Source organism: Parus major, chromosome 2, assembly GCF_001522545.3.
Source record: "Parus major isolate Abel chromosome 2, Parus_major1.1, whole genome shotgun sequence".
In the NCBI taxonomy this organism is placed as follows: Eukaryota; Metazoa; Chordata; class Aves; order Passeriformes; family Paridae; genus Parus; species Parus major.
This window is the reverse complement of record NC_031769.1, coordinates 28938494-28965722: the sequence shown is the minus strand read 5'-3', so window position 1 is coordinate 28965722 and position 27229 is coordinate 28938494. Positions and strand designations below refer to the sequence as shown.

Below are 27229 nucleotides of genomic sequence, written 5' to 3'. Positions count from 1 at the left end.
GTCCTCACAGGTGATTCAGGTCACCCTAAGGAATCTCAGCTGGTCTTGAGAGTACTGAGAGTGATCAAATAAGTATGGGTTGGAGCACAACCCTTATTATTTTACATTACATTACATTATTTTAACTCTTACTTTAAACACCATAACAATGAAAATCCTTCCCCAAGAGAAAAGTATTAGCACTCTGCTAGTAATCTGAGTACTTGGAATATCCTGCTAACCCCTCTAATGCTTACAGCCTCATGTAAACATCCAAAACACTGGCTTATTTTGTTGAGAGTTTTTTTTCCTACGTATTTCCACTAGCTGTTGCTTCCTGCATTACCTCAAGTCTTACAAAAACATCTTTTCCTCTTACATACCAAAGCGCAGGAAGCAGGAGTCAAAGTAGAATGACCAGTAAAAGGAGGTAACTTACTCAAAATAAAGAAGAAAGTGAAAACTATATTTTTGCCAGAAAAGGCCACTGATATCTGGCAGAAATGTCCCATGAACATCCACAGAGCACACTTCATTATCCTTCACTTCCCTGAGCTACCTTTTGTTGCAACATTTACAAAGCAAGATTTGCAGCAGCTCTTAACCTGGAGTGCATCTTTTTATACTAATAAAGCCTTCTGTTTCCCCTACTTTGCATCTCTCTCGTTCTCTTTGCTGTTGCAGTTATATACTGGTTTAGCTCGCTGAAGGCTTCCCAGAGCAGTAGCTAGAAAGCATCGAGGTGTTACAGCATGACAAACAACAAACAGTGCTATGATATGAGATGCAAGCAGTGGAATTGTAATACAGGTTATAATTTCCACTGTAGAGGAAGATAGCATCTTAAAAGAAGTAAGCAAGTGTGGTCATCAAAATTCTCTGTCAGATACTCTGCAGGTTACCTAACATGCTGCCAGCTACCAAAATATCAAAGAGTGTGTCAGCATAGCGGCGATAATCAAGTCGTGAGCCTGCTGCATCCAGAAACTTGGCTATAGCCTCCAAGTCATTCCCAGCTTCATTGAGGCCTTGGACAATTGTATCCCTGAAGACTGTGGGTTCAAATTTCTCCTTTTCATCTGAAACAGAGAAAGAAGAAGGAGAGAGAGAGAACGTCAGTTTTAAACTTGTTAAAATCCTGTATCAGTCAGCTGTTGAAAGGACCATGGCACCTATAACATATTCTACTCATTCTGATCAATACACCAGAATGTTTGGCTTGTATCATTTCTGGAAATTCTGCAGTGTTTACCCTCGCTTCCCCTCTTCTCCTCATCTCCCAACAGCAAAACACACACAAACATATGGGAATAAATAAATAGATGAAAAGCAACTATTGAAACTGTTTTCAAACTTCATACTCTTCTTGCTGAGGATATTATCTCATGTGTGTAGCACTGTGCATTGCTAAATCTGCAAGCAGAATGAAGGGAATGGCAAGCTATGAGTACATAATCTCAGTGTATGAACATTTCACTTATCATCTCTTGCTATTTTTCTTTTAATAACTATGGTAACATAACTAAAATGTTTTCAAAAAGAAGAGTGTTCAGGAAAAAAAAAGGAGATTGAGTTACTAATAAAACTAGTTTTTGAATAAACATTTAAAGCAACACAACCAAGAATTTATTTTTTATATTCACAGACCTAGGCAGCACTAGGAACACAGCACTCACATTGCATTTTTCACAGCTGTCCCTTTTTGAATTCAATTAAGGCACAGCCTGACCCCCAGACAATGTCCTTGTGTCAAGGTCATTAGTCACAACAGAAACAACTGCAACCTCCAATAACTCTTATGCAGATTTACCCATATCTTCTGCTGCCTTTTTGCACATGCAGTTAACAGCTTACCATGGCCATTTGAAGCTTCTCAAGAAAACTTGCCCTGCCTTTATATAAGGGCACAAATGAAAAGCCTGCTATTGTTAAAATATCTTTGAACTTGAAAAACAAAATTGCAAGCTGTTCTGGGTAGTCAAACCCAGGGTTGTTACCACCTGCTGATACAAACACTGATACAAGTTCTTGAAAAACTGGAAAAAATTATATCCAGAGGATCAAGACAGAGATATTTACTGATTATTAACACTGAGAGAAATAAGGATTGGTTAAATTTCTGCCTAAATATGTGCTAATGCAGTCTGAAACATGACAGCTGCAATTCTTGCAGGCTTCTTGTGACAAGAGGTTCTGGCCTTTATACATCCTCTGGCTGCAGGCTTCTGTTCCCTGCTACTCACAGTGCTGCTTTTCATCCCAGACCTTAAACAAGAGATCTTGCTTTTTAATAGCCTCTTTTCCCTAATCTCTTCCCTCCTGCCACAGTACCTTCATGTCAATTAAATAACTATTTTACAGACAATTCTTACTTTTAATAGCTTTTCTATTTCTCATACAGAAAAGTTCTCTCTCCTCTGCTGCATGTACCTTCAGTGCGCTCACTCTAGTACCTTCAGTACATCACTTGCACATTCTCCTCTACTTCCAATGCATCCCCTTCTTCCATAGCAATTGTAGCTGGAAGCAGTCCCACTCAGTGTCCCAGGCCACTGGGAAGCTCAGGGGACTAGTCCACTTGTCCTTCCAAAGAGCCTGGCAGCACACAGCCAGCTGCAGTTCGAGGGCTTTCTCTCAAGCTAAGCACCGGAAAACTGTAGCATCCCCTTATTTTCCAGAAATCCTCGGCTATGCCTAGCTTTTTGTGACTTATTGAGTCTACTACCCATCCCCACATGGACTGCTTCCCCATCCCCCAAGTCTGATCTTCTCAGACTAAAACTGAGACAGCTCCATGGACACCCATATATATGCTCATGCAACCATCCGCTCCCAACTCTGGATCATCCTGAAGTGATGCATGCAAACACAGGGCCTACCTAGATTCTTCACTACCACGCTCTCACCACCCAACACACTACTCGATATTCCCCTTTTCTGGACTGCAAATGACTTCCTCCCAGGCTTTTCCTTCACACCAGACCTTGGACATGGTCAGGTTCTCACATGTGTTACCTCGACTTTGGCTGTGATGACAACCTGAAATCTGTGTTTTGAGGAACCACCTCTCCTGGCCGCAGGGCATGGCCATCAGGGACAAACCAGAAGGTTCAGAGGGGAATTGAAGTACTTGCCTTTGCTCCAGAGAAATGCCCACAGAGAAGCATACTACTGGAATCCCATCCAAGCCACCAGACCTATTACCAAACACTCAGCTGCAGTTTTCCTCCAACCTGAAGTACAAAAACCAACCCAAAACAAAGAACAAACCAGCCAACCAACCCACAAACAAGCCAGTCTTTTACTGAAGTACTTCCGTATGTGTACTTCAGGCAGTTTTACTTGTGCACAAGAAACATGGTTCCACCCTTAAACAAGCATCTGAGCATAATTATTCTCTTTTGGATTGCCAAATAAATATGTATTATTTGAAGAGTTAAAAAAAAAAAAAGCTTGCTGACACCACATCAACCATCAAGAAGACAGATTTTGTCTTATGAGTTAAAAAAAAAATAAAATCCTGTTTTATTTTTTCAAACATATTTTGCCTAAAAATGTAAGATGTTCCCATCTAAACTGGAAGGTATTATATGCTTGGTATCATGAGTACACAGTGTTCAGTACAAACACAAATACCATGATTAATATTTCTTAGCTATTTTAAATAGATTCTTTCTTCCCCTGCCCCAGAAGTCCTCCTCCCATCTGTAATACCCTACTATTTTCTTGTCTATCATAATCCAAAAATTTACACAGGAACAGGAGGTGAATTCATTGCATGAAAAAGGATTTATAATTTTATTGAAATATTTTCCTACCAAGCTGATGTACAGAAGAGGAATATGCTGATGTAGTACAAGAGGGTGAGTAAGAAGCCATCACCAAATAAGGGGGGACAGTCTGTTGAGCTGTCAAGTGCACAATTACTAAACAAGCACAGCTCCCATCATAGGCTAGCAGAAGCAGGTGTAGCTTGCAGATGTGATGCACACAATATCTACTGCAGCAGTGCTATACACAGCTTTTCATTTTCAGCATGTTCCCAGATCCTTATTTCCTATCTTTTGCTTCCAAGAAAATCTCAAAGTACATTCATAGTTCTGTCCTTAACTAATTTTATCACTTCAACAGAAAGCCCACAACTGTAATTCTGTGGAATAAAAAAGATAACATGAAGTAAGAAAAAGGGCTAAACAAGGTAACATAAAGGTGTTAATATTGACTTTTTATTAGATAATTTTCTTATCTCCATAAACATAGCTCCATAAACACAAATACTGGCCAGACACCAACTTCTGCTGACCCTCACTGAAAAAAGGAATATTCAACAGGTACAGAGATTATATCAAGAACTAACCAAACTATTTTATGTGCCCAGATTGATGGGAACTGTGAGATGCACCTCCTTCCCTTGGAAGGTTCTTCCCTTAACAGCACCATTTTTCTTCCTGCAAATTTTTTAAAAGTGATTTGAATGTCTGCCACTACATATGCTGCATGCAAGGCTTATTTCTTTCATTTGGTTAAACAATGTAGCTAAAAAGAGTGTGATTTACAAGCTCCTCCTTCATGGTTCTCACTCAAAGATATTTTACACATTAAGCATACTTTCAAACTTTAAATTGAAAAACATCATATTATTCTTTTTTGGAAAGCTCAGAAGTTGTTCACAACCCAAGATTAGTTGCAGCTAGCTGACCAGTGGCAAGAGTTCACATATGCAATTAATTTTATTAGATGCCTGATTGCAGTGTCACACCTTGCTGAGATGGCAGTGCTCCAGGGATCTGCAGAAGGGAAAAAGGAGCATCAGGGGACACAAACGGGTGAAAACAAGCAGCTGTCACCAGCAAGCGCATGTTTCAGACACCCTACCTGCCTGTTACACACCACAGTACAGTCTCCAAAAACTGAAATGTCATGGTCAAACCAGATCTACTGCACTCTGTCCTACCTGGGTGACATTTCAGGATTCCCTGGTATACTGAAACTCAGCATAAAAAACCCCTAATAGTACCGTTTATTTTTAAGTCAAAGACGTAACAACCTGTGACACTGCTGTGATATAAAAGTATATGGAAACCTAAGGGAATAAACATACTTGGAAGCCATTTCTCTTCCTCAAACACTGTGCCTCTAGAAAGAACCAAGTATCAACAAATTTCTAAGTAAGATATTAAAATATTAAGGCAACCAGGATAACACCACTTTTGAAGAAGAGATTTTATGCTTTGAGTACAGAAAGTGTTTGCATGTTAAAATTTCTATATTAAAGCCACTGAATATCCACAGTCCCATAAGTAACCTCTCTCAAAAGAAAAATCCCAACCAATCTTTCAGACCACTTCCCATCTTTTCTTTCTTCCATGTAGCCACCAAGCTACCTAGGGCTGCTTCCAATCCCTGTAAGTAGAAATCCAAGTGACAGGCACAAAATTGCAAATCAAATATCTTTATTTATTCTAATTATTGCTTGCATTAAATAGGAGTCAAAGACCAAATCTGTATTAGAAAGGATTATGCCAGACTCAGTGAAAAACGTAAGGTGAAAGTCTCTAAGAGAGACAGAGAGAATATTTTCTAAAACAAGTTTATCAAATAATATATTTACCACAATTAGTGGTAAGGAGTAGTGGTAGGAGTAACCTAGACTGAAAAATACATGGGATCAATCCAGCAGTGTACATGTCTGAGTGCTTTTACTGGCTGATACAGACAGATGGATTTCTTTAGGGATTGTTAATTCCACTCCTCTGGCTGTATCTATATGGTTGTGAGTTAATGCAGTGTATAGCTCCCACTGCATAATGCTCTCAACTGTGCTGATAGAAAGTTAATCCCACTAATTACTGGAGCACCATGATATTTAATTACAAACAATACTGCTTTCTTTTTTAATTAGTTATCCTTACAAATGTTGCATATGCACCACAGGAAAGACATTTTGCATTTAAGAGACTGTACTAGTGAAACAAATTGAAAAAGTGTTGGGTGCAAAGCAGGAAAGATGAGAGGAAGCTGGCATTGCTTTTTAACATGACTGAAACCAAACTATTCTGCAATTCTTACCTAAGCTTCGTGATCATCCTAGATCTCTCTAGACACTCATCATTCAGCTCTTCAGAGTTGTGACAGAATTTGAAACCTTCTGAGAAAGGTTACCAATTCTTTTTGTTTCTCTCACCCACACTAAGAAAATGCTCATATTTACATTTTCTGTCACAAGACATTTAGATAAGGTGCTTTTGATCAGAAACAGGAAAGCGAAGATGTCTGTTTCATGACAGACAGGAACCCTGCCTGTGTCTGCTGTAATAATCGACTATTATACCACCAAAAAATGTGATCCTTCTTTTCACAAATAAGACTTTTGGTTTTGTTTTTTGGTGGAGGAGCAGGAAGGGAATAAAATTATTAATTACATGTATGTTTTCTCTTTGCCTCAAACTGTTGGGCATTCATTCCAGCCACCTAAACTGCAACAAATGAATTCTGAGTGTAGTATGACTTAGGATAACACCTGCTGTGCCAAAACACCTGGATGGTCAGTACAATCAGCACCACTCGGCTTTCTTTAAAAACTGATACTCTACTGTACTCAATGAAACAAAGCGTTGGTCATGTTTACAGAAAATCAGTATCACAATGAGTAAATTGGGACTCACACAATTGTTTTATTTTAACAATTAAAAAAGACTACATTAACACAGGAGAAATAAATATTAGTGAAAAAGGAAGTTTCTGACCTCCTTCTGACCTGAGAGCAGAGCCAGTGAGATGACCTGACCATCTCATGGAGAAGAAAGGTAAGAAAATTCCTTTTTAGATATGAAAGGTCCACTTACAGACATGGCACTGATAGGAGTCAAAGAAGTAAAAATGAAACCAAAAAAGCCCAGGTAATTTTCTTTACACCACCTTTAAATAAAAGCTCATACTTTGCTTTCTTAGTTGAAAAAGACATTTTAAGAAACACTCAAACCAACCATCTAACAAGTTTTCTTTATCATATGTAAATATACTATAAATTCATTTAGCATCTCATTTTTAACTGAAGCCTCAATCATAGCTAATAAACTCAAATTTTAAATAAAGTCCTAGGGTATATAGTGAAAGTAACAGAATTCATAGGGCTTAGTTAAACGTAACATCTTTAATCTTAATATGGCTGAAAAGAAGGGGAGAAAAATCCTTTAGCTGAACTTCCAATTATTCCACCTGCTCTGTTTCTAGTCATTTTAACAGAGAAGAAAATAAAGCAAAAAATGTAATGCAACCTACCCCTCTTCCTAGTTTTGAACCGCTGGCCTGTTAGCACCGGCTTCTGATTCTTATTCATAAAATTTCTGGAGAAAGAAAAAAAGGGAAAAATATTTATACTCTAGCATTTACAGCAACAATTTAATCCAAAGGCAAAATAAAGACTCAGTGTAGCAAAATCCCAACATATGAAAGGTAAAAAAAATTCCTAACACATATTCCAAGAGTAATTCACATTATCTTTAAGATGAAGAGCACTACAATCCAAGGATAGCTTCAATGAGATGTGTTTCTCTTAAAACCTGGCTGTTGGCATCCCTGTAAAAAACTGCGAAGCTCCAAAACTGAACAGGAACGTGATGGAGTCGCTGCCCTTACTCCTGGTGCAGTTACAACACCACTGCCAATGCAGCTCATGGGGATGCTGGCGGCACAGAAGCCACCAAGGCAGAGGACTGGGAACCATCCTGGTGAGGCTCAGCATGGCACAGGTCTCACCCTCTGGCATGGTACCAGGCAGATGGACGCCCAGGATTATGCACTGTCCAGCTCAAGACAAGATTCTGTGGTCTAACCATGAAGTCCTTGAACCACCAAATTCTAATCAAACATTTCTTACAAGCATCACTGTATCTTAGCAACTTTTAATCCTGAAAAGCATGTGGGTGTTATAAAAATAATAGAAGATAAACAAACCCCTTGCCTAGTCAACTTTGAGCATGAACACAGAGTTAAGGACTTGGCACATCATACAAAAGTAAAAAATACTGGGCTTGTATTACTTCAGACCTTTACAGCAAATCTTAACACATAATGTCAAAAAAGTTGGGAAGTGATAATATATTAATGTTATTTTATCTAAAGAAAACGAACTATTTTTAAGCTTTGGATATAATCAGTTTCATCGCAACAAACACAGTTTATGCAAAGAGCAGCTAAACCAAGAGCTGAATGCAAACAGCAGCAATTAAAAGGAAGCTTTGTAGCACATAGGACTCACTACAGGTCATTACCCTGTCTTGCCCACAGCACATGACATCCCTGAGACTTAGAGGCCACCCACTTCACACCCTGCAGGCCATTAGGTCACTGTTACATATGAATTTCTTGTCCAAAATTAACCGTGTTCTTCTAATGACTTCAGTTTTACAGAAATCTGTATTATTTTTGTTTCCTCATTGTGGACTCAGCAGGTCATGTTTAGAAGCACACAGATTTGCCAACATGCTTCTACCATAAATGAAAAGAAAATCTCCATGGCTGAGAAAGAAGCCATTAATCACACAGTATCCAAGCAGTGTTTTCTCTACCTCTGAAAGTTCATTTAAATCTCTTTACAATGCTCCAGCTATACAATATATTCTCATTCACCAGGCTTTTAGTGGCAGCATCCCTAGCTGGCCACTTTGGCAGCTTTTCAAATGTTTTACTTGGCAAAACACTTCCAATCTATGTTTACCACTAACCCACAGTCAAAAACTCTGCATGCAGGCACATGAACTGGAAATAGCCAGTAAAGTTCAGAGTCAAAACTGGGTTTTCTTCCTGTAAGTCACAAAAACACAAATACACAACAAGCAGTTCAACTGAGATTCACACTCATCGCTGAGATTTAAAGGTCCATTTGTAACAGACCAAGGAGCATTTTGGAACAACTGCAGTACTTAACAGCCCTCTGGAAAAACGCTCTGCTCACCTGCAAAGAGAGCTAAACGTGGCAAACAAGGATATCATGGGATCTTTCAAAGTGCTGTAGGATCCAAGAGTGCCTTCACAGCAGAGCTCAAAAGGTTTTCCCCTGATGAGACAGCTCGGTGTCAGAAGAACAGGAGGTGCTTTACAAGTTAATTAGGCTGATAATCTAGCAGGCCACTGGGATAAGCAGCAGCCCAGCCTCTAGCCAGCCACTAGCTAGATTTGACATACTTATCTGCTTTGTCTTCCTGACCTTCAGTTATTTGTAAAGAGAATGATCTGTAACATTCACCCAGGTATTTCTGACTTATGTTTTTATGTTTTGCCTGGACACTTTCCACCTTATTCTAAAAATTTTCATTTTAAGAGATGGCAAGAGGAGCCCAAGAGGTTTGCAAAGAAAGTGTCAAGCGAGCCACACAGCAGGTAAGAACTGTAAGAATTCACTTTTCACACTTCTTCCAGAGTACAAACATGCTATCAAGCTGGGGTCGACAGGGACCACTTCCTTAAGGAACACAGAAAAGCCTTCAATCCAGCATATTGGTAGAGTTTCCCAGTTTCTACAAAAGAAAGGCATATGCTAAATTTCTAACACCAGACTTCTTTCCTTGGATGCCGAGTATTTGTAAGCTGCAAAAATACTTGCATGCACCTGAAGTTTCACTATGGATTTTAACCACTGCCTGTGAACATAAAATATGTCCTTTAAGACAGCTGGGAAAAAGATTTTTTAAAAATGCAGTTAAAGCAGGACTCACAACTTGTGGCAGATTTAATGACTAGAGGTTCAGTGCAACAGAACAGACTCTTGAATAGTTAATTACTAGGAACACAGGATATGCCACCTTCTATATTTAGCTTTAAATGTACTGTGCTTTAATCTGCTCAAGTGAGGGTCTGGCTTTATAAGGCACTGCCTCAAGCACTGGCCCAGGATCCTTCATTAAGAAACAGCATCTTGAGACTGAGCAAAACCAACCCAGTGATCTATACAACAATCCAGAATGGCATCAGTTCCTGAAAATGAGATTTTAAAGCACTGTTGCTAGCACAACAGATGTCTGGATAATAGCTTAAAATTAACAGAAGTGAATACAATGTAAAAACTTTTTTATTTTTTATTTTTTTAAATCAAGAAGAAATCAACAATAGCACAAAAGTGGTGGCTGAAGGTTGCAAAGTCAGGGTGGCAGCATATAAACTTGCACAGTACATTTGACTGCATCAGAGAGTGCAGCCTGCCTCACAGGTGTCAGACAGCTTTAAAACTTTGTAATCACATAACACCTTGAATTATTATATATGTTCTCCATTTTGAAAGGTACAGCACCTGGGCAGCTCAAAGCCAATGACCAATTTTGAAATGGCAGCTAGAGAAGTCACAGAGGTTTCAGTGCTGCAAGGATCTTATGGATAGATATGGGTAGAAAGGGAATAGCCTCCAAAAGAAAACCCAAATCACCAGTCAAACTTGTATCTTGCAGCCCAACATCCTCTAGGATTCATATCAATTGTCAGCAGGAAAGCAAGCAAGAGATATGGAAATGACAGCTCACCCCTTTCACAGACTCCACTCTTCACCAGAACATGGGAGAGGCTCAGCAATAGAAGCTTTACTCTCGATTTACTGCTCAGTACTCAAGCAGATGTCAGAGCAGTACAGAACCTGGCACTATGCTCCACAATGGGTTCATTTTCCATACAAACCATGTGTCTAAGCCTGCTAATTACTAACTCGCAGCTACAAAATTCATCAGAAAAATAAAAAAAATTAATGACTTTAAAGTTTACCAAATTCCACTCCCACTCTTGTTAACAGGCTTGTATAAAATATATTCATACTTTAAAAATTCATAAATTGGTGAGTTGGCACATTCTCCTGAGACTGCTTGAAGTCCAGGACCTAAGCTTTCTCTACAGTTGCTCCTCATTTTCATGCTGAAGACCATAAACAGTTAAAATAAAACTGAGGGACATCTACAGTTGTAGACAACCAGACATATATAATAAAGCAGTTACTCTAATCAAGCAATCCTTCTCACACAATTAATAAAAATTGTAACATTTTCAATTAATAAATCCAGCATTAATTAATAAAATTAATTTTTAAAATCTGCAACAGATGAAGTGAAAGTTTTTTCATCACTTCAGCAAGTATGAACTTGCTTAATAAGTTAGAAAAACGCAGTCTTTTATCCACACCACAGGGAAATTCTTATGATGATTAACTCCTGAATTATTTAAAGCCTTGGTAAGGCTGAAGTTTCTACCATTTGTTCTTGGAAACATTTTGCTCAAATTGAAAAAAAAGATACTGAAAACCTTTATTCAAAGCAACATTATTTTTCTAAGCATCATTTTACACTTCTTTTGACCAAAATATCAGAATCAGCTGAGATTCTTCAAACATTAACATGCTCAGATGAATCTGGGAACAGTTGCTCTACAGCAGCGAAACTTCACTGCCCTAGTTACAGAGAAGGGAATCAATGCCAGACAACATAAGAAAAAGAAAACCGTTCTGGTAAAAACTACCAAGATTTTATGGCTCTATCTGTGCAGGGCACAAAATACAGCCCCCAGGGCAGGCAGCGAGCTTGGATGGAGGGGGTGGGTGGGTCAAGCAGCACTGCTCCACAGCATGCTGCTGCTGCTGTGGGGACTGGCACCGATGGCATTTGACTGACAGGATGATGGAGAGAGCTGCCAGAACACCACCAACACAGCACCACCAGTTTTCACAGGAACAGATGCTTGGCAGGAACTATTTCCATCTCCTCCCCTTCCTGAGATATCATGTAAGACAGGGGTATTCATCACAAAGGCAAATAAAATAGAAGCATAGATGGGTAGAGTTGCTATGAAGGAAACATCCCAACCCACCTATCAAGGGCAATCTTCTCTTTTCCCTCAAAGAATATCCAGGACATCAAAAGGCTTTACTGGGTCTTTTTTATCCAGCAATGTTACTGGATGTCATCATTCTCTCACAGTTACAGTTCCAGGCTTGGGGTAGAGGGGTTTCCACCCCTTTCAGCAGCAAGCCAAGAAGTTACATTAAATGCAAATTACTGAATTTGAGCAGTATAGAGGAAGAGCTGCCCTTGCACTTTTGCCAGAGGAAACACGTCAGCATGCAGCCAGCAGCTGTCTGTGCTCTCTGAAAAGCTGCAGTTGGATTATAAACTAACAAAATCTGTAGGTGGAAACTTACAAATCATTACCAGTAGAGAGGAACAGAGCAATATAAGGGGACAAGAAAGAGCAGATGCAATCAATGCACACAAAGGTTCTCAACAAATCCTCATCAGGCTTTCCACTTTCCACTGGGACACTGTGCCCTTTGTTCCTAACACATAGGGTTTTTTAAAAGAAGTGACTAATAAGCTGAAGGTTTGTAAATTCAACCATGGCACAAATCACCAGGAAGTGCAGCACTGGCAACCAGGTATGTCTTGCAAAGTTGCCACAAAGGCACCAGCACAGCTGCCATGTTTAGGAAACCTTTAATCCAAAGGAGTTGCTTATTAGAAATAATAAAGCCAGACTCTTGCCACATTAAAATCCCCTCCCTGATTTTATAGCCTCAATGACAGCCAGCATACAGGGACAAAATAGTAACTTAAGAACCTGCAGAATAAATACAATCAACACAGTGTTTTAATGTTTACATGACATACAAATATTGCTGAATGGCATGCTGCCCTGTCTTTCCCTAAAGAGCCTTCCAGAAGCACTCAAAGCACTTAAATTTTTAAAAAAATGTTTATTTTTTAATCACAGTATTGGTCTTCAGTAAGAAATACATCTACTTCAATAAAAGTATTTGTCCCTTACTAGCATGCCTAGTGGGAAAGAGAAAACAGAGAGATGAAACAAAAGGAATTGATTTACTTCTGCAACAAGTACAAACAAATACCTGAAGAGAATGAAACTTACCACACATTAAATAATAAAAACCTGTTTTCATGCAAGATTCCCCAGGAATGAACTGGGCATGCAGCTTGTGGAGAGTTATCCTGGAGAAGAAGGAGGGGGAAGGGAAGACCTTGCTGCTCTTTGCAGCCACCTGAAAGGAGGCTGGAGCCAGGTGGGGCTGGTCTCTCCAAGTAGGAGCAGCAAGACAAGAGAAAATGGCCTCATGTTATGTCAGGAGAGGTTTAGGTAGGGTTGGGTAGCAGGAAAATTTTCTTCACTGAAAGCATTGTGGAGCATTGGAATAGGCTGCCCAGGGAAATGGTAGAGTCACTGTCACTGGAAGTATTTAAAATGCACGTAGATGGACTTGGTAGACATGCAGATGGCACTTCAGGACTTGATAAACCCAGAAAAAATGAGAAAGACTCAGTAAAGTCTGCACCATAAATCACGTCACCTAACAGCTAAACTGGGATGCACAGGAAGATGTTTCTTGAAAAAGTCAGAAAAACCCCACCTCCCATTGCCACCAGTGAATGTACAATCACATACTGCATCAGAGAGCCACCTCACTGCATTTATTTCAGGAGAGTGGGTATTTCTTAGGTCACTAACCAGGAATTTCTACAGAAGTGGCTCAGATGAGTAACATTACTGAAGCACTTTCAACGCACTTCACAGTGTCAAGAGAACTGTAAACTGAGCACAGAGACAATGGACTTCACTGTCGTGTCATCAAGAACCATATAAAAAATGTGTGAGTCACAGCACAGTCAGTGAAAGAAAAGACAAAAAAAAGAGAAAAAAACAGTAAAAAATTCCTAATAATTGACAGGTAAAAAACAAGTTAAGAAAATTAAATCTCACATTCAGGTTGACACACAAAAAATGTTGTCTTTCAGTAACAAGATTTCTTCCAGCAACTAAAGAGGAGGAATTAGGTGTAATTCCTTAAGAACAAGGTGTTAGCAGGAGCTTTTCTCACTGTTGAGAGCTCTCTTAGGTGCTGTACTCTTAACTGGAACAGTTTTCGATAATGGAAATGGTGTATTGCTACAGATCAATTCATACCAAGTTAATATTCATTTTAAGGTAAAATGCCAACTCCAAGCTTGCATACCTTGCCAACAGGAAAACTTTGTAGAAAAAGAAGGGGATAAAAAAGATCAGAGAGAGATCAGGGTCAGGTGAACTAAGAAAACAAATGGAAGAAAGAACTCTTCCAAAGCTAACAAAGTTTTTTCCTCACACAAGACACCACTTTCAATGGACTGTGTAAATGCTAAAACAGGGTTCTTTAATTTGGAGACATTGGATGTCCTGATCATCCTGAAAAATACAACTGTCTTAGCAATTGCCATAGAGATGATTTTGTTATAGGAAAAATGGTGCAGCTGAAATTCTGCAAAAACGTGACTGTAAAAGTACTGCAGCAATTTAGCTCAATCCTTCATTAATGTTTGGGGGAGAACTGCAGTAGCCACTGTTCACAGTACATTTGCAAGAAATAATTAATGGAATTACTTTACAGAGTTCCCTTGAATCAGGTCTCTAATAAACCAATAAATACAGGTATTTGGAAGAAATATGTTCGAGAAATGAGAGCCTGAGAGGCTTAATTCTCAGGAACAAAGCTTGTAAGACACAAGACAACACAGTAACAGTTCAGTAATGAAGGCAGGAAGATCACCTTCCTCATGTAGAGTACCACTCCTCTGTTCAAGTCCATCCTGCTTCTTTTTTTTTTAATGTATCAGCCCACTGAAAGTTTTTACACTGTTGACCCTACTCATTCAATTTCAGTATCAACAATAAAATCAGACGTGCCTCTTCCATTCTTCTTGCTACCTCAAAGCTCTGAAAAGCAGCAAAAGCACTGGACATCTCTAGTGCCTCCAGGACACAGTACTGCAGCACTTGGAAACTGGTAAACTAAGGGGCTAAGGTTAAAAATAAAAACAAATAAATACAATCTGTGCATTCTCCAGAAAGCAATGCCCCCCAGATGCTAGCAGTTCATTATTCCATGAACTAAATACAGTAATGAGAGGAGGGATGTATTAATAGCCAGTACCTCCTACACACCTGCAATTGGTGAAGGCCTTGATTTTAACAGAACAACTGCTTTAAGCATTAAAGCAAGTTTCAATTCAGAAATCCCTAATTATTTCTTCAAAGCATGTGCAAGGAGTTCACCAAGATAATGTATGTTTTTTTCTCCAGATATCTGAATTCTGATCTTTCTGGCACAAAGGGCCAGCAGTGAAAATATACAACACTTTGCACTGTATCTAATATTCCAAACATACCAGCTAACAGTGATGATGTGGTTAGCAGTATTCACTTGGACAAAAGGAGGAGTCTGTAACTGTCTTGCGTCACTCCGTATCTCAAAGACAGTCCCATGTTCCCTGTGGCTGCTTCCTCCTCCTTAGAGCAGGTGAATATTTTGACAGAACACACTAGTTTTGGTAGATAAATTTCTGGAGTGGGGAATAGAAACAGTCAATGCTCGGTCTGCTTCAACCTGCAAACAGTTGTTTTCCAGGCAATGGTAAATTCAACTCCCCTCAGAACAAGCTAAAATAATCCTATGGCAATAGATACAAGTTACATTTTGGGGAAAAAACCATAGAAATGAAGGCCACCCATGGGGTGCCTACACAATCAACTGTTATGCTAGGTGAGTCAGAAAAATAGCTATTACAGACTGAGCAGACACTTGCTATCCTACCCACCGCTTGGCAGCTCCCATACCAGCACTCTCAGGCTTCAGAAAGGCATTTCTTCACTTCTACGTGGAAACCTGAAAGCTCTTAGATTAATTAATGGAAGAAGAATATATCAATGGGCTATTAAACACATTAATGGTACAACCTTCTAAGTTTGAAAATTGCTGTGAGCTTGACAGGACATGAAAGAGAAATGAAGCACTCCCATCTATCTATATTGTTGTTGTTTGGGGGTTTCTGGGGTGTTTCATTTGTTGTTCTCTTTGTTTTTCTTTTCTCAACTACCAACACTACAGGCCACTGTCAGAGATGAAACTATATAGATGAAACTATAGATCCAAGGCAAATTTCTCCCAGTAAGCCAAGCTTTGGTATGAGAAGGCTGCCTCTTAAATCCACAAATACACAAGACAAGCATTACTCACCCATGACAGCATACTCCACCCAAGAGTATTATGACAACAGCCCTGAGAGCTCAATGCACCTGAGTAAGGTCAGATGAGGAGAAGTAAAAAAAAAAATCCCAATAGGACTATCCTGGGTCCTTGCTGTATTACTAATTTTGCAGGAGGACTTTAGTTGCTTTTTGTAAGATGAGGAAAAATATTCAAACCAGTTTTCTTCAGAGAGTAAAAATCTTTTAAGACATATTGTGATTCAAGCCACATATTTCTTCCCAAAAAAGGGTGCCCAGGGAGTATCAAGATTGGTAATGGGAATCACATTGACATTGTGATTGAACTGTGTATTGCAACTGTTTTACTTTGTTATGTGTCATTTACAATTGTATGACATTCCTGAGAATATTCTGTATTAGTCTGCTAAATCAGAAATCCCATGTAATATCAACTATCTTCAGATGAGGAAATTAGATATTAAATATCATACCCTCTACAGGGGGAATATCTAAACTATGCTGATCAGAGTACTGGCCTCCAACACTATTCACATATCAGAACTGGGAGATCAGTTCTGGTTTGGTAACCCAAAGCTCAAATGCCAAGCAATCACATATGGCAAAGTTTCCCTTATTTTGGAATATCATACACAGACACAGTCCTGAAAATTCTCAAAGCACTGCATCTTCTCTCAATTTTGACAGTTTAACTTTTCTTAATCTTCTTCCATCCTGTACCTCTCCATAAGTGACATTAAACACAAGACTTATCTGAAAATATAAATGCATAAAACCAAGAATATTTCTTTGATGGTAATCAGTATTCAGGAGACTTTGAAATACATCAAACTGAACCCAAAGAATTCACAGTCTATCTATAAGCACTGCAAGCAATGGCTATTATGAATGCTTCTTAAATTCTGCTTCTCAAAAAGTGGTAATTACATGCAATTTTGATCATAATTGCAATCAGATGAAAACTCGGTTCTCAAAAATACATTTACATATACAGGTGGCCAAAATCTCAGAACTAAGAAACATTGCCACAAAAGGAAGTCAAATAAAGCAACAATATAAATCACTGGAGGTAGAAAAAAATAGAGCAACTAGCCTGTAGTGTCACTAATTTGTATCTATTTTCCAGTATTAGCATCATCTCCTAACAGCTTATTCACATTTCAAGAAGCTAGTAGAAGTTATTGAGACATCTGTTTCACCCAGATGTAGATCAGAACAGGTATATAATATTTTTACCCCACTCCACCAGAGGCAGAAGGCAGTACTGAATACACCACAGTGCTTTGTGCCCACGCACTGGTAATGGAAGCACAGAGAGCTGTCAGTCAGCTCAATGCAAAACCCAGAATTTAATTGACACTACTGGCTGGGAGGACCACTCCCTGTTTCACTGTCAATCATTCTAGAAGGCAATCAGCTAAGCCAAAACCCCTATTGAGTTTTCCTGACTAAACAGCCAACTGTCAGAACTCAAATATGGGGTACATTTGACTTGCCTTTAAAAATGAATGATGACACGTAGTCTGACCCCACAATTCTTGCCTATTTTCACCATAAGGAGAAACAGAAACATTTTCAGAAAATAGCTTATCTAAAATATTCTGCTTGCCCATCTTAGAGTGAGATGGGTGAACAGCTTCACAGCTTCAGATTTAAGGCACTTTTTAGATAGCTGAATCAGATCAAACTTCACACCTGCAGATTAGCCATCTGTGTGAAAGTCTATAGCTCAGTGATACCTATAAACATCTCAGGCAGAGTTAGGAATTTAGCTGCCCACCCAAAATTAACTATAAGGCAATTATTATTTGTATACTATTTGGTTATATACTTAATTCAGTAGACCTGCTTGTTTATCTTTCTTTCTGAAATAATTCACAGAACTTTCATTGTTGGCTGAAAAGTTTCAAAATCCACCACACCACAAATATGTTGAGAGCATAGTCTCAGCATCAGACCACAGCCATCCACCCACTCCCAACCCAGTTTCTGAAGCCAAGCATTACTGCAGGAGTTACGGATTTCTAACCAGAATATGTTTAGTATCTTTTTTAAAGGGCATAAAGCATCATTATGCCAGACAGCCTTGCTTCCTTCAGAGAAAGCATGCATCCACTTTGTGGTTGTTTGGCCTACATCAACGTCAGCACGGCACAATGATACTTGACACTATTAATAGGGAAATCTATTTTCTTGTTTACAACATCACTGTTCATGCACTGGAAAGACCAATAGCAGCAACCTACTTCTGCACATAACCTAATAAGGGTTCCATGGAATGCGTATCTGTAGGTGTATGCATGCATATGCACATACAAGAGAGCAGAAACATCAGTAAAAGCAATATTAGATTTCTACAACTCACTTCCTATGAAAATGCAAACTATGAAGAATTCAAAAGGTTTACTAATGAGGCAGCTAAAGGATTTTTTTTTTTGCTGGACCGAGAAACCACAATGAAAGGCTTGGCTGGTCTCTCTGAGGCTTCAGAAAGATATGGCAGTTAACCTAACTAAATCCTAGAATGCAGAGCTGTTCAGTCATCGAATACAGCCAAACTCTCCAAGTCAGTGAATGGACTGCTGAAGGCCATGCAAGCCAACACATTGGTATCACACCTCAAATGATGTTCTGCATTGTTTGACACGCTCTGTAGAACTGAGTAACTAGAAAAGTTGGCATATATTCTTTGCTAAGTGAGGATAAAAATGCAAAGGTAGAAGTGACAACCTAAATTATTTTTTTCCAATTCTAAAACAGAAGAGAGCAGATGTTCAACATGACTCTCAATTGGGGGCTTTGCAAGAACTGGTAATTGTTTGCTTTTCTGGACAATGCTTCAAAAATAAAGTTGATATTTCAGTTGATATTTAAAGTTGATATTTTATGTTGACATGAACCTTTACTAACCAAGTGTTAGGAACATGAATTAAGGTACTTTACTCAGTAATTTATTAGCCTAGTTTTCAATGTAAATTAAGTAACTTATCTTGGAATTACAAAAAAAAAAAATGTAACAAGTGTGCTGAAAACAATAAATGGGGAACATAGCCTACAGTTCTTGTCCCTATCACCAAGATCTTGCTCTCCCTCAGTTTCAAAAGACTTTATTTTGCTTCCTCATACCATAACACTGCTTTTGCAGTGCCGATACCTACTGAAAAGGTCAACAATTTAAACTGGCAGGACAAAGAAAAATGGGGAAAGAATGAGGCCTTCCCATACCTCAGCAAAATACAACTTAGGGAGAGCACTAAGACGCTAAACTAATCCCAGCATCAAACAGGCTACCCATGAAATGCTCTGGCTTGACACATTTGGCTTCAGTGAGCTGGGAACTACCACTCATAGATAAAAGTTTAAGAATCACACAACTTCTTCACAGGAGAGACCTGAGAGTCTGATGCCTTGACAATTTAGCAAGCAAATTTAGTGAATCACCAACCAACCAGTCCACTGTCATCATAAAGAATCTTGGAGGCACAAGAGCAATGCAAATTGACATACTGATGGCAGAGTACATTGGGAAAAAGGCACTTTTCAGCATACACCAAGAAACAATTTAACAGAAATAAAACAACTGACAAAATAAAGCCCTTCCCTTGGCTCTTCTAGATAATTATGTGCATTCTCTCCTTCCTCTAATTCAAGAAGCCTTTTAACAAGGCCCCACAAAACAACACAACCAAAATCAAAACCTGGCAAAAGACCTCATGCATGTGCTTGACTACAGAAGCAGGTGTTTCCTCCTGCTGGGAAGGGAACTGAGAGTGATGTACAGGATGATAGATTTGAAGGGCAGAGCCAAGGATTCACAAGGCCCTGGGGGCACATTGACTGGGGCCACTTTTCACACAAAATGTAGAGAAAGAAACCCACAGACATCTTGGCAGAATATGGTATTCAACAGCACAACATTGGGTTTCCACAGCACTGGCTAATGATTTTGGGATCCTCAGGTCACAGTCACAAGAAACCACATATTAAGAAAATATAGTCAAAGCAGACCTAAGACAAAAGAGACTTAACACAGGCTTCATAAAGCTGCAGAGACGTGGAAAAAACCAGCAACCAGACTCAACCTAAACTCACATCAATATTGATGCATACAAAGAAGGTTGTAGATTGAAAAGAAACTCAACATCCCCTCTTCTAAAGGGCTGATTTTTCCTCAAGCGTTTAAAAGAAATAACATACTTTGTTTTTCTAATTTTCTATTGATCAAGGTAACAACGGTAGTGAAAATAAATTACAAGCTCAGTACCTATTGCTCAGTAGTATCTTCCCAGGATTTCACCCCTGTGCTTCACCAGAAGAAAATGGCTAATGTATAACTTGAATGCACTGAATGTATCTTCCCTCTTAAAAACATTTCTAGAGAACTAGAGGATTTTATTTATGGAAACAAAACCTAAAATGAAAGGATCACTTTAGCTTTCAAATTATAAACTGTTGGAGCTGCTTAGACTTCTTTTCTGCATGAAAACACATCTAAGGAAAACACATGAGACAGTAGTTATTACAAGCAAGTACAACCCCAAAGCCATATTTAATTTTTCTGCCTGCAGGAGCTGAAGGAATTGTAGAAGGGTGTAACTCGTTGAGATTCAAGACATCACAGAAGATGCTTCTTTCCAATGTCCCTGGCCAACCTCTGTCCCAGACTGTGTCTAGCATTTCCTTTGCCTGACCTGTCTGTCCTCAGTCCTAATTCTCACTAGAGGTAATCCATCATCTTACAGACTGAATAAAAGCAGTAACCTTTGTCTGTCACTATGAGTCTGCAAAAACTGTAAGTGATCTCTACACAAAACTTCTGCATCCAACGTAAGAATAGCTCAGATTTTGCAGAGCAAATCCTTATACAGATTGCAAAAACATACGTACATATGAAGGACTCCGTGAATTTTAAAAGTCACTCTGTATTTTTTGTAGTAGAAAAAGACCCCACATTTCTAATTTCAAAAGCTCTTAGGTGCATAGCAACTAAAAGCTCTCATAGACAAAATAATACTACTGATTTAATTCATGGAAGTATTTTCCTGACTTGCTGTAATTTAAAAACCAAAACAAGTAACTCAACATTGATTATTTGTTTTATACAGCACATGTGAGGAAGACTTTTTATTTTATTAAAACCAGCTTAGCCAACAAAAATGTATCTTAAGACGGAGTGAGAACAGTCCTGCAATCTGATCTACATGAGCTGCCACACTTGGACTCAACCATCCCCATCACAAACAGTGATCCAAGTTGGGAATTTTTACTAATTGTTAGGAACATGAGTGCCCTGTATTGTGGTTGCACTATACAACCAGTTTACAGAAGACCAAAGCTGTTAAACCCTGAAATGCAAGTGTTTCATTCTGCTCTCATCTATACAGCATGTAAGAATGGTAAAGAGCACTATCAGTGCAGTAAAATGGCCACCTCACCACTGAACATGGGTACTGGACTTTTTGGCTTTTTATTTTGACTTTTGCAGTCTCTTACAAGATCTACAGCTGCATTTAAGAACTACAGTACAGCAAGTTCAAAAGGGTTTTCAGGCATGGCAGAGTGTTATTCCACTCCGCAGACTTCTCTATTTTTTCATTTGTCAATTTTCCTCTCACACACCGGCATTACCTTTGAGTGATCCTTGAGTATTTTATCTTTGAACAGATAGTTACTACTTTAGCATGTAAGTACTGTTGCAGTTGAAGGGAAGAGTCATTTTTAATCAACACTGGATCACACAGAAAACGAAACCGTTTCAGAAATCAAATCTACAGCTTAATGGACAATCATGGCAGTTCAGAGGTGATTTATTGCTCATCAAATATCAAAATGGAATTACCTCACCTGTAAGCTCAGGCAGAGACAGATGTGGGTGACAGCCTACTGCCTTATGAGCAACACAGACGTAGGAATTCTCAAATTTGCACAGGAGGAATGAGGACAGAAAATTAAATGAAGAATAAAAGATGATGTCTCTTAAAGAAATCTGAATTTAACAGTACACATCCATTCAATGCATTATCTAATTCCTCTGTCCTAAACAATAACCTTAAGCCTACTAAGAGGTACATATATCTGCACATGACTGCAAGCAGAGTTTAAATAATCCTGTCTGGAGGTTAAAAAATTACTAGCTAATTATATCTAATTAAATCTTTAACCGAAGTGCCTCCACCATTCTTCACCAAAAGGTTTGATTGACTAAATGCTGCTAACACTGTTTTTCCCAGAACTGCACTCATGAATCCTCAAAACCAGTACAAATTCTATATGTGCTGTAGTTTTCAATCTCCTTCTACACACAAATATATTTCCCTTGCAGCTTTATGTAATTTTATTTGCTTTATATCTCTGAAATTTTGAATTTATTTTAGGAACAGCCGTCTGGAAAACCATTGCAAACCAGCTCTTACAGAAGCTGTGCTAATGCATTACTGGGTTATTGCTACCACCTGCAAAGCTTAAATGGGAAAGAACTTAGTCTTGCAAAGTGCTCAGACATACACATATTGCTCTGCTGTCATTAAACACATCTCAGTCTTTTAACAGCAAAAAGCAGCTTGCATGCCATCTCTTCCAAAAAATGCAATTACCTACCTATGTGGAATTCATATGCATGAAACTCTTTGTTTAAAGCATAGATTTCTTTTAATTCAATAAAACCACAGTGACTTAAAGCTACAACACAAAAAGAAACACAAAACATGTATTGTCTGAGCAAGCTGCTCATACTAGAACCACCCGGAACAAACAATTAAGAGACTGTGAATTCAACCTGCAAAAGAGCAATTTTTTTTTTTCCTATGTTGGGTATATAAAAAGAGAAAGAGGTACACATATCTGATTTTGTTGTGAAAGCAATGCTGACTTTTTTAAAGCAAGCTTTTAACCAGGAAGTACAAATGAAGATTCATCTAAGGCTCTTTCATCGCCCATGATCATCCTCACAATACCTGAGCACCTCAAAATTTATTCTTTGTTCTGTTAATCCTCACTCCCTGTGAGAAGATTCTGGTTGCCCTGGCATGATTAGCAGTTAAAGATACACAAAAATAAAAGCATGTGCTCAAAAATGCACTTTGCAACATATACAAATAAACTTGTGAACTGTTTTCTTAGAAGAAAATTCTATAGGTTACCGTTATTGTGGATATATTTTAGGTGCAAAACCACCAAAGCTGGCTCTGCTCAATCAGGTCAAGTCTTGGAGCAAGCCAAGAGCCAAGTTAAATCATACTAAACTCGGACAGGAGTTTCTTATGATTTACAGACATACGAGTCCCAAACTGGTATTTCACACTGCTCTGACCTGTATTTCCTGCTGGAGAACACTGCTCACCTCAATTGTGCTCATTCTATAGTCTGGATCAGACAATCTTTTGGAAAATTAGGTGTCCCTCTGTCCCATATATATAAGAATCCTTCAAGACCGGATTCAAGAGAAGATGGAAAGAAGCATAAACCTAATCTTGTCAGACTTTGGATACAGCTACAGTCAATTCTTGAGATTTGCTCCTAAAGTTCAAAGTGTAGAGAAAGCCTAACTTTGTGCAAGGTCTCACAAGGAATTGTTAACAGGTGGAGATCTCCATTGAGGTCTCATATTAGCATTTTAGCTACAGGAATACCTTGTGTGTAGCTATTGTGGATACACCAATTGTGTTCAAAAACATGTATCAGTGCTCACCAGTTTCAGTTATTTTTCTGTGGTTTTATAATTACCCTCTGGTACAAAACAGAACTTAGCAACATTGACATAACAAAGACCAAGTGGCTGCCCTGAGACCCAGAAATAAATGAAAGTTGATAAAACATCCCTTACAATAAAATAAAAACACTTAAAGAAGCCAAAGAGTTATAAAATGCCAATCAACTGGGCTGGGGGAGGCGGGGATGCACAGAAATAACTTATCCACAGATTACTATTGTGAGATCTGAGAGGAAAAAACAGAGGATGTTTCTAGCAATAAAAACCCCTTGAACTTGCATGAACTTGAATTGATCTAAATGAATAATCCTATTAGATCCTCTTAACTTTGGCCAGGATACAATTATAAGGATTGGAGACAGCAGGACCAAAACCCAGTGGGGGTCTGTCTGCAAGGCTCAGCTCCACTTGAAGGGGATTTCCTATTGCCCAGGGCACGCAGGAGACAGAGCTAGTTTACAAAAACACACTTGGCAACAATATGAAATGGATTTTACATAGGAATGACTCACTGCATCTACAACTTCAGCTCAGCAAAAATGGCAGGGGACACCACAGGTCTGTCAAGACATGATTGCAGATCAAGGCTGAACAGGAACCAACTCCTCATCGGCTCCCAAAACAGGAACTGGGGGCTGGGGACTAAATAAAACCATGAAGCAGGAGGCTCAAAAACAGGAAAGAAGTGGTCATCTTTCAAGCAGTCAAGAAAGTTATAATCATGGGATGCTGCATCCACACAATTTACCTAAATTTAAAAACCCTACCACCTACTTTAGGCTGTCAAATATAAAGATAAACACAAAGATACTTTGCTGAAGAAATCCCTAGTTGAACCAGTGAGATGGGAGCTAGGAAATAAGTCACAGAACTATATGTACTTGTTTGACCTATTATTTTATTTTCCTCTAGACAAAATGTAGTGGATCAGGTTTTTGACCCAGCCAGACCCAGGCACTCAAAGAGACTATGGGATCCTTTGACCTCTGCAGAGTACATGCCCAGAATTCAGGCAACCCTCCAAGACAGAAATGAATGTAGGTCATTTGAGAGAAAACACTGAAACCAGTTCAGCATTTCCTTTCCCTGTCTTCCATGTCCAAAGACTGAGAGTGTCATGGTGCACTCTCCAAGGATAGGGCAGACTCTTCTCTCCAAATTGACCCAAGAAACAATTATTGCTCTGTACATTCTCCCAAAATGAATGTTACTTAAAGAAAGCCTTGTTATCCTCTTGCATGAATCTTACTCTTGACAATTGCACATGGGCACTTAGGATTGGTACAACACATTGGTAACAACAGCTGTCACAAATCTCCAAGAGCACACCTCCATGCAGTAACACCAGCAAACCTCTGGGGAAAAATGTCACCACTGGTTCCTGCTTCACAAATCACAAGTACCAGATGTATCACCTGATGAAGAAATAAGGGTTTTTTAATATGTAAATATATAATTTAAAATCTAAAATATTCTGAATCATAGTGAGGTTAACATTTCCTTCTCCCTCTGTAATACCCAAAATATAAATTATTAATTACCAAGCAGTAATACACACATCTTAAATATGTGAAACAAACAGATGCAGCAGATAAAAGAAGATGCATTAAGGGGCAAGATACAAAGGCACAGAACCTACATTTTCATATTCCAGTTTCCTGCCCTGCCGCTAACTCCCCACACTGCCTTGAAAAAAAAGTCGCTTGTTTCCTCCATGCTTCAATTTATATTTATAAAATGGAGGCAATGCCACTTCATCACTACCTATTGAGAAATGTCTGCATGCTACAGGATTAAAGGTCATACAGAAGCCAGGCAAGAGTGAGAAACATGTTTTAACTAGCACTGAAAGTATTTTATTTCCCTTGCAGATGGAGCACTCCTGTAGCCTTAGTCACCAAGTGAGATCCAGTGAGGCTGCCAAGGAAAAACTGTGCCTGTTCACTCTGTGAACAAGGGTGGGATAGCAATAATGACATTCTTATATTAAAGAAAATGAATGCAACATGCATACTTTTGTGTTCTGAATGCACAACAGGTTTAGGGCGGGTTTTTTTGAATGCAAAAGGAAGCTTGAAAGCTGTTGTTATTTAATAGTGCCACAGAGATTATCAGGGCACTGTAGTATAACAAAATTTGTTCACAGCAGGTAAAATTCACACCCTGCAGTGAACCAACAAAAGACCACTTAAACCCTAATTTCAGTCCTTATGGTTGATCCAGTGACATACTTCTGTTAGCATTACATGGGGATCGTTTTCTAGATCAGAATATTAAAAGCACTTGAGAGTCAACGGCATTTCTTTCAAGACATTTTTGGTTTCCCACAGAAAAAGTCAAGGGAATCTGTTATAACCTGTAGTCCAAACCAATCTCTTTTATTTACACTTGTTGATGCAAGTAAAACTAGATGGTGGTACACCCCTGTATTTCCATTATTTTTAAAATCATGGAAACGTACACAATTTGGCTGTTTAGTTAAAACAAAACTGTACCACATTTTTTACCCAAATAGTTACAAAGATACACTATATTCAGAGAGCATTCTCTTCTATGAGAGAGACCTCACCATTTCTGAAAGTCAGTCAACAAGTCATCAACAGGTATCAAAATAGAGAACAAGATTAGTATTAGAAAGAGAAATTTCAATATATAAGTAAACATGAGATGAGGTGCAAGTACTAAGGAAAGGAAAAATTCGGCTAGCTGATAAAGCCATGCCTTCAAAAATTAGTTACAGGGAAAAAATGGGTTCCTTCAACGGAAGGATACAAAAAGTATACATTGAAGAGTAGGGCAAAGAAGGGTAAAAGGCAGCATCAAGTACCAGGGTCCTGCTCTTTTTCCTGGTATAAAAACAGACAAAAATCAGTGATGTTAAACCTCAGTCTCTCTCCCTTGGAGGAAATCTGCAGGATCGTCCCTGTGCCTACCGAGCTTCCGCTGGAATAGTGGAAAGTTGGATCTGTAACAAAGATTATTTTTCCACCAACAGTTTAATTTTAGAAAGGCGCCAACAAAAGGCACCGCTCTGAACACCCCGAGCGCGTTCCTTCCCCTCCCGATCCATCAGCGCCCGTTTCCTCTTGGAGACACGATGCCGTGACACAACCACGGCTCCATTCGGCCGCTTTAGCCAAACAAAACGCTCTTCCTGCCTGGAAAAAATAAGACAACAAAAAACCCAACCATCCAACCAACCGATGCCATAAAAAGGCAGGAAAGCAGGCGCACAGAAGGAAGGGCCGGCGTGCACAAGAGCCCGCACCGCCGCCCTCCCGCAGCGGACCCGGCGCCGCCGGTCCTCCGCAAACCCGCGAACGGCGGCGCTTCCGAACCCGGGGTCCTGCACCGACACCGGGACTGTGACGCCGCCGCCCGCCCTGCCCCGCCATGGCCGCCGCGCGCGCTCGCCCGCCCGGAGCTGCCCCACAGCAGCCGCGGTCGCCTGGGCAGCGCGGCCGCGGGGCTCCGGCGGGGCTCCGGCGAGGCTCCGGCACAGCTCCCGCCCGCTGCTCT

The 27229-nt window shown here is 39.3% G+C and overlaps 1 protein-coding gene across 1 annotated transcript in view; it reads right to left on the bottom strand.

Annotated features, from left to right (window-relative positions):
* The window catches only part of BZW2 (basic leucine zipper and W2 domains 2), a 56961-nt gene that overhangs the window by 29609 nt on the left and 123 nt on the right, over nucleotides 1-27229 (bottom strand). Inside the window, exons 2-3 of the mRNA XM_015617280.1 lie at nucleotides 7261-7325; nucleotides 882-1058 (exon numbers count right to left, since the gene is read on the bottom strand). Of these exons, the coding sequence (XP_015472766.1) occupies nucleotides 882-1058; nucleotides 7261-7318 (235 nt within the window). The 5' untranslated portion in view covers nucleotides 7319-7325. The remainder of the gene's footprint in view (nucleotides 1-881; nucleotides 1059-7260; nucleotides 7326-27229) is intronic.